Source organism: Trachymyrmex septentrionalis, unplaced genomic scaffold (assembly GCF_001594115.1).
Source record: "Trachymyrmex septentrionalis isolate Tsep2-gDNA-1 unplaced genomic scaffold, Tsep1.0 scaffold107, whole genome shotgun sequence".
In the NCBI taxonomy this organism is placed as follows: domain Eukaryota; kingdom Metazoa; phylum Arthropoda; class Insecta; order Hymenoptera; family Formicidae; genus Trachymyrmex; species Trachymyrmex septentrionalis.
In genome coordinates, this window is record NW_017304196.1 from 19,119 (window position 1) to 33,373 (window position 14,255).

General features: G+C 32.1%; 3 protein-coding genes across 6 annotated transcripts; 2 read left to right on the plus strand and 1 right to left on the minus strand.

Annotated features, from left to right (window-relative positions):
- The first annotated feature begins 482 nt into the window (after positions 1 to 482).
- Positions 483 to 4,863, plus strand: LOC108746580 (general transcription factor 3C polypeptide 3). 3 transcript variants are annotated; one of them, XM_018483440.1, is made up of 6 exons: positions 483 to 537; positions 1,018 to 1,378; positions 1,553 to 2,026; positions 2,098 to 2,292; positions 2,391 to 4,261; positions 4,538 to 4,818. In XM_018483440.1, exons 3-6 carry the CDS (start codon positions 1,590 to 1,592, stop codon positions 4,816 to 4,818), a joined length of 2,784 nt encoding a protein of 927 aa, XP_018338942.1. In that variant the 5' UTR covers positions 483 to 537; positions 1,018 to 1,378; positions 1,553 to 1,589. The 3 variants fall into 3 exon arrangements, with proteins under 3 accessions (XP_018338942.1, XP_018338946.1, XP_018338952.1); XM_018483444.1 differs by having other exon boundaries at positions 1,580 to 2,026; XM_018483450.1 differs by lacking the exons at positions 483 to 537; positions 1,018 to 1,378 and having other exon boundaries at positions 1,590 to 2,026; positions 4,538 to 4,863.
- LOC108746596 (DNA ligase 4) lies at positions 4,829 to 11,139 on the plus strand. Its single transcript, XM_018483460.1, has 12 exons — positions 4,829 to 4,868; positions 5,168 to 5,336; positions 6,124 to 6,281; positions 6,495 to 6,778; positions 6,880 to 7,197; positions 7,648 to 7,954; positions 8,138 to 8,267; positions 8,833 to 9,090; positions 9,317 to 9,505; positions 9,598 to 9,897; positions 10,002 to 10,262; positions 10,338 to 11,139. The coding sequence occupies exons 2-12, from the start codon at positions 5,172 to 5,174 to the stop codon at positions 10,677 to 10,679; spliced, it is 2,712 nt and encodes a 903-aa protein (XP_018338962.1). The 5' UTR covers positions 4,829 to 4,868; positions 5,168 to 5,171; the 3' UTR covers positions 10,680 to 11,139.
- Positions 8,989 to 14,085, minus strand: LOC108746617. 2 transcript variants are annotated; one of them, XM_018483501.1, is made up of 6 exons: positions 13,863 to 14,085; positions 13,716 to 13,778; positions 13,405 to 13,434; positions 13,011 to 13,058; positions 12,674 to 12,817; positions 8,990 to 9,067 (listed from the first exon to the last, which is right to left on the minus strand). In XM_018483501.1, the coding sequence occupies exons 1-5, from the start codon at positions 13,958 to 13,960 to the stop codon at positions 12,715 to 12,717; spliced, it is 342 nt and encodes a 113-aa protein (XP_018339003.1). In that variant the 5' UTR covers positions 13,961 to 14,085; the 3' UTR covers positions 8,990 to 9,067; positions 12,674 to 12,714. The 2 variants fall into 2 exon arrangements, with proteins under 2 accessions (XP_018339014.1, XP_018339003.1); XM_018483512.1 differs by lacking the exon at positions 12,674 to 12,817 and having other exon boundaries at positions 8,989 to 9,067.
- Positions 14,086 to 14,255: the final 170 nt, after the last annotated feature.

A 14,255-nucleotide genomic window follows, 5' to 3' on the forward strand; every position in this document is an offset into this window, starting at 1 on the left:
CACATTCTCAAACTCTTTCAGTTATACATCAACCATGCCTTATACTCGTTAGACTCATACATTCCTCGACCAGATGGCGCGCTCTCACGAACACGATACCGAAGTTCCTATCTAGATACTCTCTCTTGTTAATTCTTCTTCAACCGCGCAGATACGTGAGACACATCGAGTTACGTTGTCGCGATAAGATATTATATGTGATAATAAACAAATGTTATTATTAATGAATCTGAGTTTCTTCCATTACCTACATTTATTATATGTAGCAATCCGCTACAAAACGTATATATCTATCTCACTTCAAATTCGAAAAGTGTGTGTACATATAGTAGTTTAGCCACAGAAAACAGATCTTTAGTGTAGCCAGTTCAGTGAACTTGTGCACTAAGTTCTGTTGCACTGGAATAAAAAATAGTATTTTAGTGTACACTTTTTGAACTAGTGTAGGAACAGAAAACAAACCTCTAGCACAGTATAAACAGTAGTGCAACTCCTGATTTTATGATAATCATAATGGAGTACACAATCGTGAAATAAGTAAATTGCCCTGTCTCTTTTCCTCGTTTTTTTATTGCTCTGTTTCTCTTTCTTTTTCCATTTAAATAAGCGTTTCAATGTTCCACTTAAACATTTGTCTTTCAAGCATACATGGTTCAAAGTAGAAATTTAGAGGGAAGTATTACGTGCATTTGGTGAAATGTGTGAGATATCTCGAGAGATTGGTCTAATTTTTGTGAAAAAGTGAACAAAAGTAACATAGAAAAGAGCAAGAAAGATTTCTTTTTATTTATTGTATTTTAAACTTATTTTTTGAACATATATGTATATGAATTTTTTTTATATCAGCTTTCTCATAATATTTTCATAAATATATAATTACATAATATTTCTTTATACAAATATACATTTTTAAGTTAAATTAATATTTTTCCTAATTTTTCTATATTTTTAAATATATTTACAATTTATTTTTATTAATTTTCATAGAGTTTAAATTATTTCATTATAATATTATAGGTTTATTCGCGCATGCTCTAATATGCTCCAATGTTCCTACAACAGCATTTATTCACTTCAACGAATTCATTGGATTGCGATGCAAATAAATCTAGTGAGTTTTGCGAGGAATTTTGACAGAGTAAAAAAAAGGATGAAAAGAGAAGAAGTTTAGGTGATTACCGTGGCAACGCGAGGTAACTTACTTATTTCACGCATGCGCACTCCATTTTGGCCAACACTAACATCAAAGGTGCCGACAGAGAGTTGCGCTATACATACTGTGCCTTTAGTTGAGCTTGGTTAGCAATAGTACATATGTGCGTGATAACATACTATAATTTTTCTTTCGTACACCTCTTACAAAGAAATTCCACAGCAGGTAAATATATATTTACACTTATTTTATCGTTTGATCGTTTATGAATTTTCCATTATATACATATGTAGCGATAGCAAAGTCAATTTTAAGATAACACTACACTAAATGCTAATGTAAATGAATTTCAAAGTTTACTTAAGTATAAACTATTAGAAATATCTTATTTAATGTAAGTATAAGACTGAGGAAGCGTATACACAGTGATAAGACCATGGAATGTAACGCAAATAAAGGAAACAATGTCAGCATAAATGTGATTGAAAAAATTGCAATGGAAGTGCAACCTGAAAAATCAACTGCCGATGACAACCTGGCTGTTGGTGAGAATAGTAATGTAGCATCAGTGATAATAGAAGAATTGGATGAAAATGCTATCAATTCAATGGATATGGATATAAATGAATTTGTTGAAGCAAAAGCATTACAAATAAGAGATGTAACAGATGTTATTCCAAATTCTACATTCTCTCCATCATATAATTTCAACAAGGATAACATGGACATGGAAGATCAGGATATGTCGTTAACTATCGACGAGGAAGATCAACTAACAAAGCAATTTTTAAATGGCGAGTTAACATTCAGTGAGTATTCGTCCAGAATGGACCAGGATACAGATTTAGAGATGATAGAAAATGATACCTCCAGGTATGGGTTATATATATATATTACATTTTAATTATTTTGACAATCACGAAATTTACATTTGCTATTTTTAGAGCAACAATTGGATTTGATCATGTTACTGTACAAAAAGTTGTGGAACAAAAGCAGCATAAAACAATTAATGTGCGTCAAAAAAAGAAAAGACGCGTTTTACCACCAGTTTTGCAAGGACTTATGGGAGAGGCGAATTTGAGATTCGCAAAGGGAGAGGTAGATTTAGCAGCTAAAATATGCATGGAGATTATTAGGTAAGTTGTCTTAGTGTATCACATTAACGTACAACGTTTGATTAAAATTTTTATGTAACAAGTAAAAATCTCTTTAACACTTGCTAATTATTTCTTAGACAAGTACCAAGCGCTCCAGAACCGTTTCAGACGTTAGCTATGATATATGAAAATGATCAACCAGAAAAGTCATTGCAATTTGCTTTAATTGCTGCGCATCTTAGTCCTAAAGATGCTGATCAGTGGGTAAGATTGGCTAACTTATCATTGGAAAGTGGCGATATAAAGCAAGCGATAACGTGTTACTCTAAAGCTATTCAAGCCAGTCCAAAGGACATAAGTTTATATGAGACACGAGCACAGCTCCAAGAACAAAATGGCGATAAAAAAGCATACTTGCGGGGATATACAAAGCTGATTCATCAATTGGAAGCCGAGGATGGTGAATATATAATGAAATATGCAAAGATATTAGCCAAACGTTATATGCAAGAAGATAACAATGAACAAGCATTGGAAGCAGTAGAGACTATCTTTGTCAAATGTCCTGATCTCATTACATTAGAAGAAGTTAATATTATGACTGAATTATTAATAGCGCTAAAACAATTTCAGAGATGTTTAGATATATTAGTAAAGTATACAAATATTCGAATACGATATAAGAAGAATGAGGAGAAAGATGAAAGAACAGCGGCCGATGCAAAGGCCGACAAGGAAGAAGAGTGTAGTAATGCAAAACGAAGAGCAGGGTCTCCGACATGGAAAAGCCAAAATAGTGACGAAATAGAGTCTTGCGATGTACCAGACAACGTGGTTGTTGACTTAAAGGCAAAATTTCTCATAATTCTCATTGAATTGGATTATATTTCGATTGCTGAAAAATTGTTACCAAATTTTTATATGCACGAAAATCCAGAGATTTCTGGAGATCTCTTTTTAGATGTAGCGGAAGCACTGATGGGCAAGAAAGAATTTCATCGCGCTATGATTTTGTTGGATTCATTAGTCAAAAGTTCGAATTTTAGTTTGGCTGCAGTTTGGCTGAGACATGCCGAATGTTGGGTTGGTTGTAATGATGTGGATAAAGCTATAGAATCTTACGAAGCTGTTCGAAAGTTGTCACCACAGCATTTAGGCGCAAGATTAGCTCTAGCTAAACTTTATAAAAAGTCGGAATGTTACGACAAGGCGATACAAGTTCTCTACCAAGATCCCGAATCCGATACATTAGATTCTGACGTTCTGTATCAAAGAACGCTACTACTTCTTAAAGTTGGAAGATACGAGGAATACTTTTCTTCGGGAATGTTACTTTTCTCACGACATTGTGTTAATATAAGAAGAAAGGTTGAATTGAACGCATTGGCACGCGCAACGGGTGTTCGGCAACGGCTTGATAGCCTACAACTTCGTCGTTTATCATGCGGAGAAAAGTTGGAAGATGAAAACGCGCCAATGTTCACGACTAACGCAAGACCGAGCGAAAAAAATGAATTTCTACTTTTCCTACAAATGTGTAAACTAGCGCATAAATTAAACAAGTATGGTTTCCTTCAAAGATTATGTTTCACTGCTCTAACATCAAAGAGATTTAAAAACAGAGACTCGCATATTATTTTTTTGTGTTTGATTTCTTGCATTCATAATAAGGATTCGTTCTACGGTTACAATATTGTCCGAGAATTCGTACGTGTCTGTCAAAGGTCCAACTCGTGGAACTTGTTAAATATAATTATTCAAAGAGCAGAAGATTTGAGACACAACAGATTTATAATGCGATTACTTGGAAGAGACGTATTTTCATATTTGCATATTATGCATGCAAACAACTGTCTTGTTTCGGGAACTTACAAATATGCTCTAAATGGTTATATGTCTCTCTTTAAAGTAGCACCTAGTGCATTGTTAGCATTGTTGATAGGCGTAACGCAATTACATATGGCATGTCAAAAGATGTCAGCTAAGAAGAATCAGCTAGTAATTCAAGGTATGTATTATGTGCGCGCGCGCGCGCGCGCGCGTGTGTGTGTGTGTGTGTGTGTGTGTGTGTAGTTTAATAAGATAAGAATTGATTTTAAATCTCGCGCGCGCACGTGTCAGTTTACAATTAGAGAGCATTTAAAGCACAGTCTTCTTTCTTTTTTAAAAGTGTAACATTTAAATAATGATGTAATACGTGTAACAATATGTATACATTATTATATATACATAATGTATACTACAACTACGTATACTTTTTTTAATCTTTAATCTTTGTACATAGCGCTAGCCTTCTTCAAAAAATACATGCAATTACGTGGTGAAGAAGGTCAACAAGAAGCTTACTATAATATGGCACGGGCATTTCATCAAATCGGTTTATTACCATCTGCGATTCACTTCTATAAGTTGGTCCTGAAGGAAAATCCAGGAGATTTAGTTAAACAGCATGCGAAGCTTTTGGATCTAAGAAAGGAAGCAGCGTTCAATTTGCATCTCATCTATCTACAATCCGACAATCATCTTCTTGCTAGAATGTATCTTGAAAATTATATCACAGTATAAACTGAAACTGTGATATTTTATAGAATTTCTGCTTTTGTGTGCGTATACGCGTATGTATATAATAAGTTTCATTAAAGAACAAAACTGTTTGTAACAAAACACGTATTTAAAATTATTCTACTCTTTCATTGTACAATCTTTTCTTTCAAACAAGTGCAACCGATCAAACTTCCGTTTCTGAATCAATCTCACTTTTTTATACATCTTTGCTATCGCTACATGGATTATATAATAAATAATAACAAATAATGAATAATAACCAAATATACAATTTTTTCAAGATGAAATAAATCATTCAATCTCTTAAAGTATTCCATATTAAAATAACATCAATTTAAATTTTCTTTAGAGTAATGGCTATTGCTTTAGAGGCTAAAATTGAGTTTAAACAATTATGCGATACATTGGAAGACGTTGCCAAGACACATGATGTAAAAAAGAAAGAACAAATTTTGCAAACATTTATTGATACGTGTCGAAATGTTGGCGATAAACTGAAAATAGAATATCCTGAATCGGTACGTACATACTTTAAAATAGAGCGGGGCTTTTTTGTCCATTTCTCACGATAGTGTTCATATTTCTGAACAGCATAATACTGAACATTTAAAGATATACTTGTGTCCTCAAGAAGCAATCATGATTGTATAAAATAGTTATATAAACACTTACTGCAAAAAGATATTGTTTGCCGTAAATTTTATATCACTTTAAGGAGTGAAACTGACGGAATAGCCCCGCTCTATCTTATACATTATGTGTGTGTTGGATAGAAGTATTGCGTCTATAATTTGATTTGAAGATATAAAAATGATTAAATTTATTTGTGAGAAGAACTTTTGAGAAAATTATCAAAATCCGATAACACGCTTTCATTTTTAAAAAAATATAAGAATTGTTAAAATCTCTATTCTAATCTAACATATGGCGATGTAGAGAGAGAGAGAGAGAGAGAGAGATGTGAGGTGCGTATTTTGTCATTATTAAGTTACGCCCATTGACCACAATAGCAGTATCTTATTAACGTTAGCATTATATAAGCATTAGCAAAGAGATTATCCTGAGATATTTTCTCCTTTTTTGTCAATACAATTCTAAAAAATTTCAAAAAATTTTTTTAAAGCGGCTTAGATAAAAGTATCCTGCAAATTTGTTCCGTAAAATAACATATTTTATGAATAAAAGGAAGTAATGCCAATGAGAGCTCAATGTGTAAAGTGATGTAACATATTTTATGACAATAATAATACAGCATTGTTTATTATATCCCGGCTCTAATTATGATTCGATTTAATTTTGTCTTAGGATGTGTCGCTCTATCCTATCTTAAGATTGATACTACCCGATCTTGAACGACAGCGTGGACCGCATTATTTGAAGCAAGTTTCGCTGGCAAATCTTTACGCTCACATATACGGTTTCGCAAAAAATAGCGACAGTTATAAAAAATTAGCAAATTATCGGTCAGTATAATATAATCTTCCAATTGTAACCGTTATATGCTATCGATAAAGCACACTGTGCTGGATATACATACATATGTATACATATCTTACCTTATACAAAAATATACATATGTATATAAGAATTTTACATCACAAATGTATATATACAGCTAACTAATATGTACGTTTCCTTGAAGAAATTCTCTTAAAAGTGCAACATTCTTATTTTAGAAATTTACTCTCATCGGAAAAATTTATAGGAAATGATTTCGCTGATCAAGCTTACTGCGTATTGAATAAAAAGTTACCTCGAATCAGTACTGGATTCACGATCGCACGGATTAACGAGTTCCTTGACAGTATCTCTGGAAGAAACACGAATGTAACGAGGCAACAAAAAGTTGAAACGTTTCGAGTACTTTTCCGACAAATTACAGGATTTGAGATGAAGTGGATAACGCGTATCATTCTTAAAGATTTACGACTTGGTGTAGGAACGCAAAGAATACTGCACAGTTTGTATAACTTAATTACCTACAACATAATGTTTTATAGATGTATAATAAATGTATCTCACGACACATTGGAAGACTAATTGCAGTCCATTTCTTTCAAGTCTATCATCCCAACGCGAATGATAAATTTCTTGTGACGAATGATCTACGCGAGATTTGTAACCAGTTACATAATCCTAAGATCAAATTAAAAGAATGCGGCATACAAATATTTTCACATTTTAAGCCGATGCTCTTAGAGAGATGCAATATCGAAAATATCGGCAAGTTATTTCGGGACAATGACTCGTACTATGTTCAAAGTAAATACGACGGCGAGAGATCGCAACTCCATATGAAGAACGGAAAATTTAAATACTTGACACGTAGAGGATACGACATTACAAGCAAGTATGGATACGGAGAAATTGGATCTTCAGGTATGAGTAACGAATAAGTTGAATAAACAAGTTGAAGAAACAATAAACAGAAGAGGAGCATATAGACACACGCAAGATGTTCGTAATAAATTTCATGTATTTAAAAGTATTATGTTAACAATATAAATATATTATTACGTTAACACAATATAATTATGTTGTTAACGTAATTTTAAATATGCGATATTCGCTACGAACATCTTGCATGTGGCGGTTGCATGCTCCTACTTTTATTTACTGTTTGTCGGTTTATATTTATTAAACCACTTAAAAAAAAATTTGTTATTGTAAAATGAAGAAACTCACTCATTTGCTCGAATCGTTATTAATGTAGGTAGATCGTACTCGATATTAACAATTGGCTGTATAATATGCATCGCCTGTACATACATTATTTATATATTTCATTTTGAAAACTGTAGTATAATTAAATTATAATATATCTGATAGGTTTTTTAACCGCGGTATTTACGCGGTGTTTGAATCCGAATTGTCATTCTTTTATATTGGATGGAGAATTAATGGCTTGGCATAAAGAGAAAAGAATATTTAGTACAAAAGGTATGAATCTCGACGTCAAAAATTTATCGGCGAGCAGTCGACATCAGCCGTGTTTCGTTGTATTTGATGTGATTCTGCATAATGACATCTTGCTCGTTGATACACCTTATAAAGACAGATTAAAGCTTCTCAATGATATATTCACCGAAGAGGAAGGTTCTCTAACTATATGTCAATCTACTTTAATTTCAAACAGGTAGAATATTACGAAGAAAATGTCACAATAAGATAAGTCGCCAATGTTATCACATTATTGTTTGGAAATTGAATGTCTACCAGATGTAAAATTATTTTCTCGTATGAAATTATTTTTTTTTTAAATAATAATTATTATATACAAAAACAATAAGTGATTAATTATTGCGACTTTTGTCACAAGGGAAGAATTGATAAAGGAATTCAATACATGCCTCCGTAATAATGAAGAAGGACTTGTTATAAAGAAATGTAATATGAAATATAAACCAAATGTTCGAGATGGCAACGGTTGTTATAAGATTAAAGCAGAGGTAAAGTTTTCTTTTAATATTACTTTACATTATTATTTTAAGTTAAGTTTTTGTTAAAAATTTAATTTATCAGAGAGAGAGAGAGAGAGAGAGAGAGAGAGAGAGAATGTGCGTATTTAAAAAAATAAAACATTGAACACATTTATGATATAATTGGACGGTCTCAAAGTTACTTATATTTCGGACCGTCTTAAGTATAATCTTAAGATGTCATGAATCAATCAGAGGGTAGTATCCATAGTTTGATGTTATTTTAAGACCGTCTTAAGTAATAATGTCTTAAGATGCTAATATAGCTCTCTAATTGACATATCTTAAAACTACAGTACTTAATTTAAAATATAAAATTCGACTGTGAACACCGTCCACAGAAGCGTATTAACATCGTAAGATATTAGGTATATATTTGGATATTAAAATAGTCTTAAAATTAGAACGGATTATGAATACCTACTGTTTTCGATTTTCAATAAAAAAATATACATCGAACGATCTTTAGTCAATACGTGATAATGTGCACAAAATTCAAAAGTGCGACAAAATCAAGATACATATATTTTTATAGTATTCTGACAATTTAGTACAAGATATAGACCTCATCATACTTGGCGGTAATTACGGAGAGGGCAAATATACAGGAATAATTAAAAGCTTTATGATGGGTGTTGTCGCACCAGCGAACAAAGAAGGAGAAAATCCATCCCAATTTTTCTCCATCGTATCTGTAAGCACTGGAATAGGAGATGAAATGTTACGTCATCTTCAAACAAAACTTGCGCCATATTGGATCAAGGAACGTCCTGAAAATATTGTAGGTCCCAAGGTAAACTATAGTTAATTATTATTTTAAATATATATCAGGGAAATATATTTTTATCTTTTTCTCGATTTATTACTTATCATAATATATATGTTTCTCTCTTGTCATAAAAAATTTATATATTTTACTCTTGTCAAGAGTATTATATATAATACCCTCTTTACGCACTATGTAATAATGTTTTATACGCATTTCATGTACATCTGTAGATGTATTATATTCTTTATAGAAAAATCAGCCAGATATGTGGATTCATCCAGAACATTCTATAATTTTAACGATACGAGCGACTGAGATGGTACGTAGTAATGAATATCCAATTGGATACAGTCTACGATTTCCTAGAGTTACGAATGTAAGGATGGATAGGCCCTGGTACAGTTCATGCACTACTCTCGAACTTCTATCGTTGACCAAAGTATGTGAATGCCACTAACGAATGATAAATTATTACATTACGAAAGTAGAATTGCGACTTACTTATAATTTACAATAATCCAATTATCATAGGATGAAGGAATGATTCAAAAGTTAACCAAGCGGGAAGCTACTCTGCATGATATCGACCGAGTACCAGTCTCTAAATTACAAAAGATAGCAAGTCGAAGTAAATCAATTGAACATAACGTGTATGATAAGCGCGTAGTACCACTCACGCGACTATTGGATGGGAAAGAAATTTGCGTGATTAATGGTACCGATGAATTATCGAAAGAGCAAATTGAGGAAATACTGCAGCAACATAGCGCAAGAATTGTTCAGAATCCAATTAATACGACTTTTTGCGTGATAGTAAGCAATAATAGAACGGTAAGAAATATTTTTTTCTGTGCTGCGCGCTATCGCAACTCAAGCTTAAATCTGATAATCATCGAACTCAAGGACAAATTACAAAGTGCAAACTACTTTTTCAGATGCGAGGGAAAGAAGTAGTAAACAGTGGAAAATACGATGTTGTAACTTTGGATTGGGTTAAACGTGTCACAAACATCAATCGATCCGACTGGACCTCATTAATTGATTTTTTACCATGGGAACTATTATGCAGCCGAGACATTACTAGACGCCAAGTTATGAAAAATTATGACGAATATTATGATAGTTTTGTTGTTGACGCCGATGAGGAGAGTTTAAAGCGTTCATTCGGCAAGATTGCGGAGCCGATTATTTTTGAGGTACTTGAGTGAAAATTCATTATTAAATACGTATGTATTATCGCAATAATTTCACAAATTTATTTATTTATCTAGCTTACGGGCAATCCGTTTACAAGTGAACAAGAAAAAGAAATGAACAAAGAATTGTTCGGGAGTGCATCGCCTTATTCGTTATTTGGAGATATAATTGGATTCTTTGAAAATCAATCGTGTAATGTTAAATTTAAATTCCGTTTCATGTCAGGTACAATTAAAGACAATATCGACAGTTCCGTTACGCATATCTTTGTAGAAGATAACGAGACGAACGCTATTGTAAGAGACACGAAAGCCTACAAGCAAATATCTACAAAAATCGTTAAATGTAAATGGATCGAGGAATGTTTCCGAAATGGCCGAATATGTGAAATTACAGATTACCTAATCACCCAATAAACGAGAATAAATTGAGATGGATAGAAATGAATTCATTTCGACATTTCCGAATTCGCGCTTCTGATTTTTCGATTCCATTTGAATTCATAAATACATCTGATTTCGACATGATGACACGATAATCACAGTTTAAAATAATAAAAATACGCACTTTTGTTTAAAGTTTAAATAAAAAAAAGTTATGAGGGAAATATGTAAGCCCTGAATTTATATCCGGCGAGTACAGTATTGAATAAGAATATTCTTTTCTGTTTTAATCAATGATATTAAAAATAAATATAAAAATACTGTTCTATTTATAAAGAAAGAACTATAAATGTTCATGAACAGAAACGAATTTATGCTTTCGAATATCAATTCATTTCAATTCATTTCAATCCAGCTCCGGGCTCTAAAGCGCGAATTTAGATAAATTAAAATGAATTGCAATTTTTAATTCATTTCAATCTATTCTTGTTTACTAGGCAATTATTAAAAATATATGTATATTGCGCTAAGACGTGTAAGAACAAATATATAGTAAAAGTTTCATAATATGAGAAATGTTACATGTGTATTTTCGACGGAAGAACTTGCGATATATATTCACGAGATCATTTTAACTCACATTTTCGTGAAGCACTGAGAAACTAGGTACTAGGCGGAGTGACAGTCGGACAGTTCGCTCATTTAACATCTTCTCATTTCGAAATATTTCTTCTCGACTCTCGGGCCGCTACCCCAAGCTCATCTCGTTTTATTTCATCGGAATGCGCGCAAAATACGAAAGAGACGCAGCTGCGATGTCTTTACCTCTTACAAAGCCTGCCATTCAGAGAGATCTCACATATAGATTACCATCATAGAGATTGCGGAAGAACTCGAAGTGCATACGTCGAAAAGTTATAAACGAAAGATTATATTTTTATTATTGATATTTCATGTAATTTTCAACTGCTTTACTATTTTCAGCTTCCTGATTTTTATTCCAAGAATAATTAATCATTTCTGAATAAAAGATAACTTTTGATTGGAGTAAAAAAAAAATATAGGACAAAAAGAAAAGAATGTTTTGTATATTGTGCTAATGTAAAATGAATGATGTCAAATGAATAATCTCATCGTAATAAAGATAATCAATTAATTAATATGAGAAAGAGAAAGGGAAAAAAAGAGTAGGAAGAGGGGGGGGGGAAGAAATATTTTATACGTTTTATATTTCGTTTGACGAATTAACAAACATTAACTACATCCTAATTCGTGCGATTGAAAATATATTAAATATATCATTACGCGCACGCACGCACACTCACGCACGCACACACCGCATGATCAAGCGACCATCTCGTTAGCAACGAGAGGTGTCTCGTGTCTACGAGGTCAGTATAAATAATATACGAATATGACTGACGTCCTGCCCGCGCAGGATCTACTTATAGACTCTTCACCTACAGATGAGACGCGTATTAATCGAGTTTCGGATTTTCAGAGCGTGTGACCGGGCGTGTTACTCTCGTACAATATGTCGAACTTATTCATAGAATTTCTCATAACTAACTCGCTACTTGCCGATTATACATAGAGATGCTCGTAAGAGGTATTGTTGCATGCCGTCGTCTACTATGCATAATAGCACAATTACATACGTAATATGACAATGTGCATAATAGTTGATACGGACTAGACAATCTAAACACCACAAATTGTCGACACATATAACTTGATAAATTACTAATTAAAATATATGCGGCAAAATTCCTTCGACTATAATAATAATTTTTACTCAGAAAAGGGACAAGACAGACCTGACTGATTGTCAATAAAAAATATAATTGTTTTTTACGTAATTTCAATGAGTCTGCAATTGATATGTTTTTTTCGATTCTTTTTACAAGGATTATATCTTCATTATTTGCTACATTGGTGACGATTGAGTGAATTGTGAGGAAATAATTCCAAATAGTAAGAAAAAAACTCCACTCTAAATAAGAGATCTTATCTTTAAAAAATAGTACATCTTGAGCAATGAATTGTCACATTATCGATCCTCTCTCTCTTAATAAGAATTTCTTCTGGTGCAACAGCGATTTTTCAGACAAGATTTCTTATGCTTGATAAAATTATTTGAAATCATCGATATCATATCGTCGTTCCACGTTCTAGAGATTTATAAAATTTATTCTATTCACGTAAATTAATTTGTTTACAATTATTTAAATTAAGTAATTAATTATTATTTTACATGTTATACATGTACACTTATCGTGATTATCGTATTAAGAATATTTTATCTTAATATTGTAAACATTAATATTTGCAAATCAAAATGCGAATTAATAAAAGAAAACTTACAATTGCATTGCCTTGTTGCATCCACATAAATAACGTTTATCTTGCATCCTGTATTAAGTGAAAAGATAAAAATAACAGCATTATTTTTTTTTTATGATGATACTATTTGATCTTATGTGTTTCTTTTTTCGGATCTATGAAAAAATTTGCAAAATTTTCAAAAGAAAAAAACTAAAAAAAAATAGTATGGAAGAGAAAACCTTAAAAAAAAGCAGATATATGTGCGTGTGTGTAAAATAGATATACTTGTTCGAATGATATATTTAATAGGATTTTTACTCCTCTAATTATCCATGTTTCATCTTTAGTTAAATTATAGACACATAAGAAGTATAAAAACGCTTTTTTAAATCGAGTGCCTCTAAAATGCCTCTAAGATATTGTATCCACTTACCCCTTTATGCATTTGCATCTACTTGGCCGTCTAATATATTGAAAATTAGTACTGTTTGCGTTATGTCAATTTTCATTCAAATTCATTATTACGGTATCACCGGTCATACGAAGCGTAATCCTTTTATGATTCTATATGATCAAATATACAATCTCGAGAGATATGTTTATTAATGCGCTTATATTTCTCCCATTTATTATTACTTTTTATATTATTATATGACATTATTAGTGTGAAAAAAAAGAAAAAAAATTGTATACAATGAAATAAAAGCTTTAGGAAGACGCGCGTGTATGACCAGCGTGACTCACTTTTCACTTTTCTCCTTCTGCAGTAATTCTCTCATTCTAGTGTTGCACACGCAATATTTCTTACTGTCGGATAAAAAAAAAGGATTACTTTTGACATCACTATTCATCATTTTGGTTTGGTTCGGTCTATACGTTGAAGATGCTCACTTTTCTTTCAAGAAATTGATGTAGAGAAATAATATCCCGGTAAATCCGATAATAAACTTTCCAAGGTACCAAGTGAGATTGGTCGTGCAATTCGGCATTGCGAGTATTATACATACGGTTCGGAATCCGAGTCTCAACACCTTTATTTGCTCGATATAATTCAATATCTAAGTAATATTGTTACTTCTTTTACTCTCTCACAATTTAAAATCCACGAAACGTAATATTACAAATATATAAAACAAATGATAAATTTGCCTTTTAACGCGTGTCAAAAATAACAAAAATCTTAAAAATTTGCTGGTTAATTCATTATTCGTTATTTGTAAATTGATATTGCATTTGCATTATTATTATGTATATAGCGCCGTGTTCTTTTGATATATCGATAGT

What these genes read in the sequence shown, in the direction of transcription:
- LOC108746580 (XM_018483440.1), top strand. Translation starts at nt 1,590, where the DNA reads ATGGAATGTAACGCAAATAAAGGAAACAATGTCAGCATAAATGTGATT. An exon ending in ATAGAAAATGATACCTCCAG is followed by an intron (nt 2,027 to 2,097) that starts GTATGGGTTATA and finishes TGCTATTTTTAG; the next exon opens with AGCAACAATTGGATTTGATC. An exon ending in ATATGCATGGAGATTATTAG is followed by an intron (nt 2,293 to 2,390) that starts GTAAGTTGTCTT and finishes ATTATTTCTTAG; the next exon opens with ACAAGTACCAAGCGCTCCAG.
- LOC108746617 (XM_018483501.1), bottom strand. Translation starts at nt 13,960, where the DNA reads ATGCCGAATTGCACGACCAATCTCACTTGGTACCTTGGAAAGTTTATT. An exon ending in CAGAAGGAGAAAAGTGAAAA is followed by an intron (nt 13,435 to 13,715) that starts GTGAGTCACGCT and finishes TCAATATATTAG; the next exon opens with ACGGCCAAGTAGATGCAAAT. An exon ending in TGCAACAAGGCAATGCAATT is followed by an intron (nt 12,818 to 13,010) that starts GTAAGTTTTCTT and finishes ATAAATCTCTAG; the next exon opens with AACGTGGAACGACGATATGA.
- LOC108746596 (XM_018483460.1), top strand. Translation starts at nt 5,172, where the DNA reads ATGGCTATTGCTTTAGAGGCTAAAATTGAGTTTAAACAATTATGCGAT. An exon ending in AAATAGAATATCCTGAATCG is followed by an intron (nt 5,337 to 6,123) that starts GTACGTACATAC and finishes ATTTTGTCTTAG; the next exon opens with GATGTGTCGCTCTATCCTAT. An exon ending in CGGAGCCGATTATTTTTGAG is followed by an intron (nt 10,263 to 10,337) that starts GTACTTGAGTGA and finishes TTATTTATCTAG; the next exon opens with CTTACGGGCAATCCGTTTAC.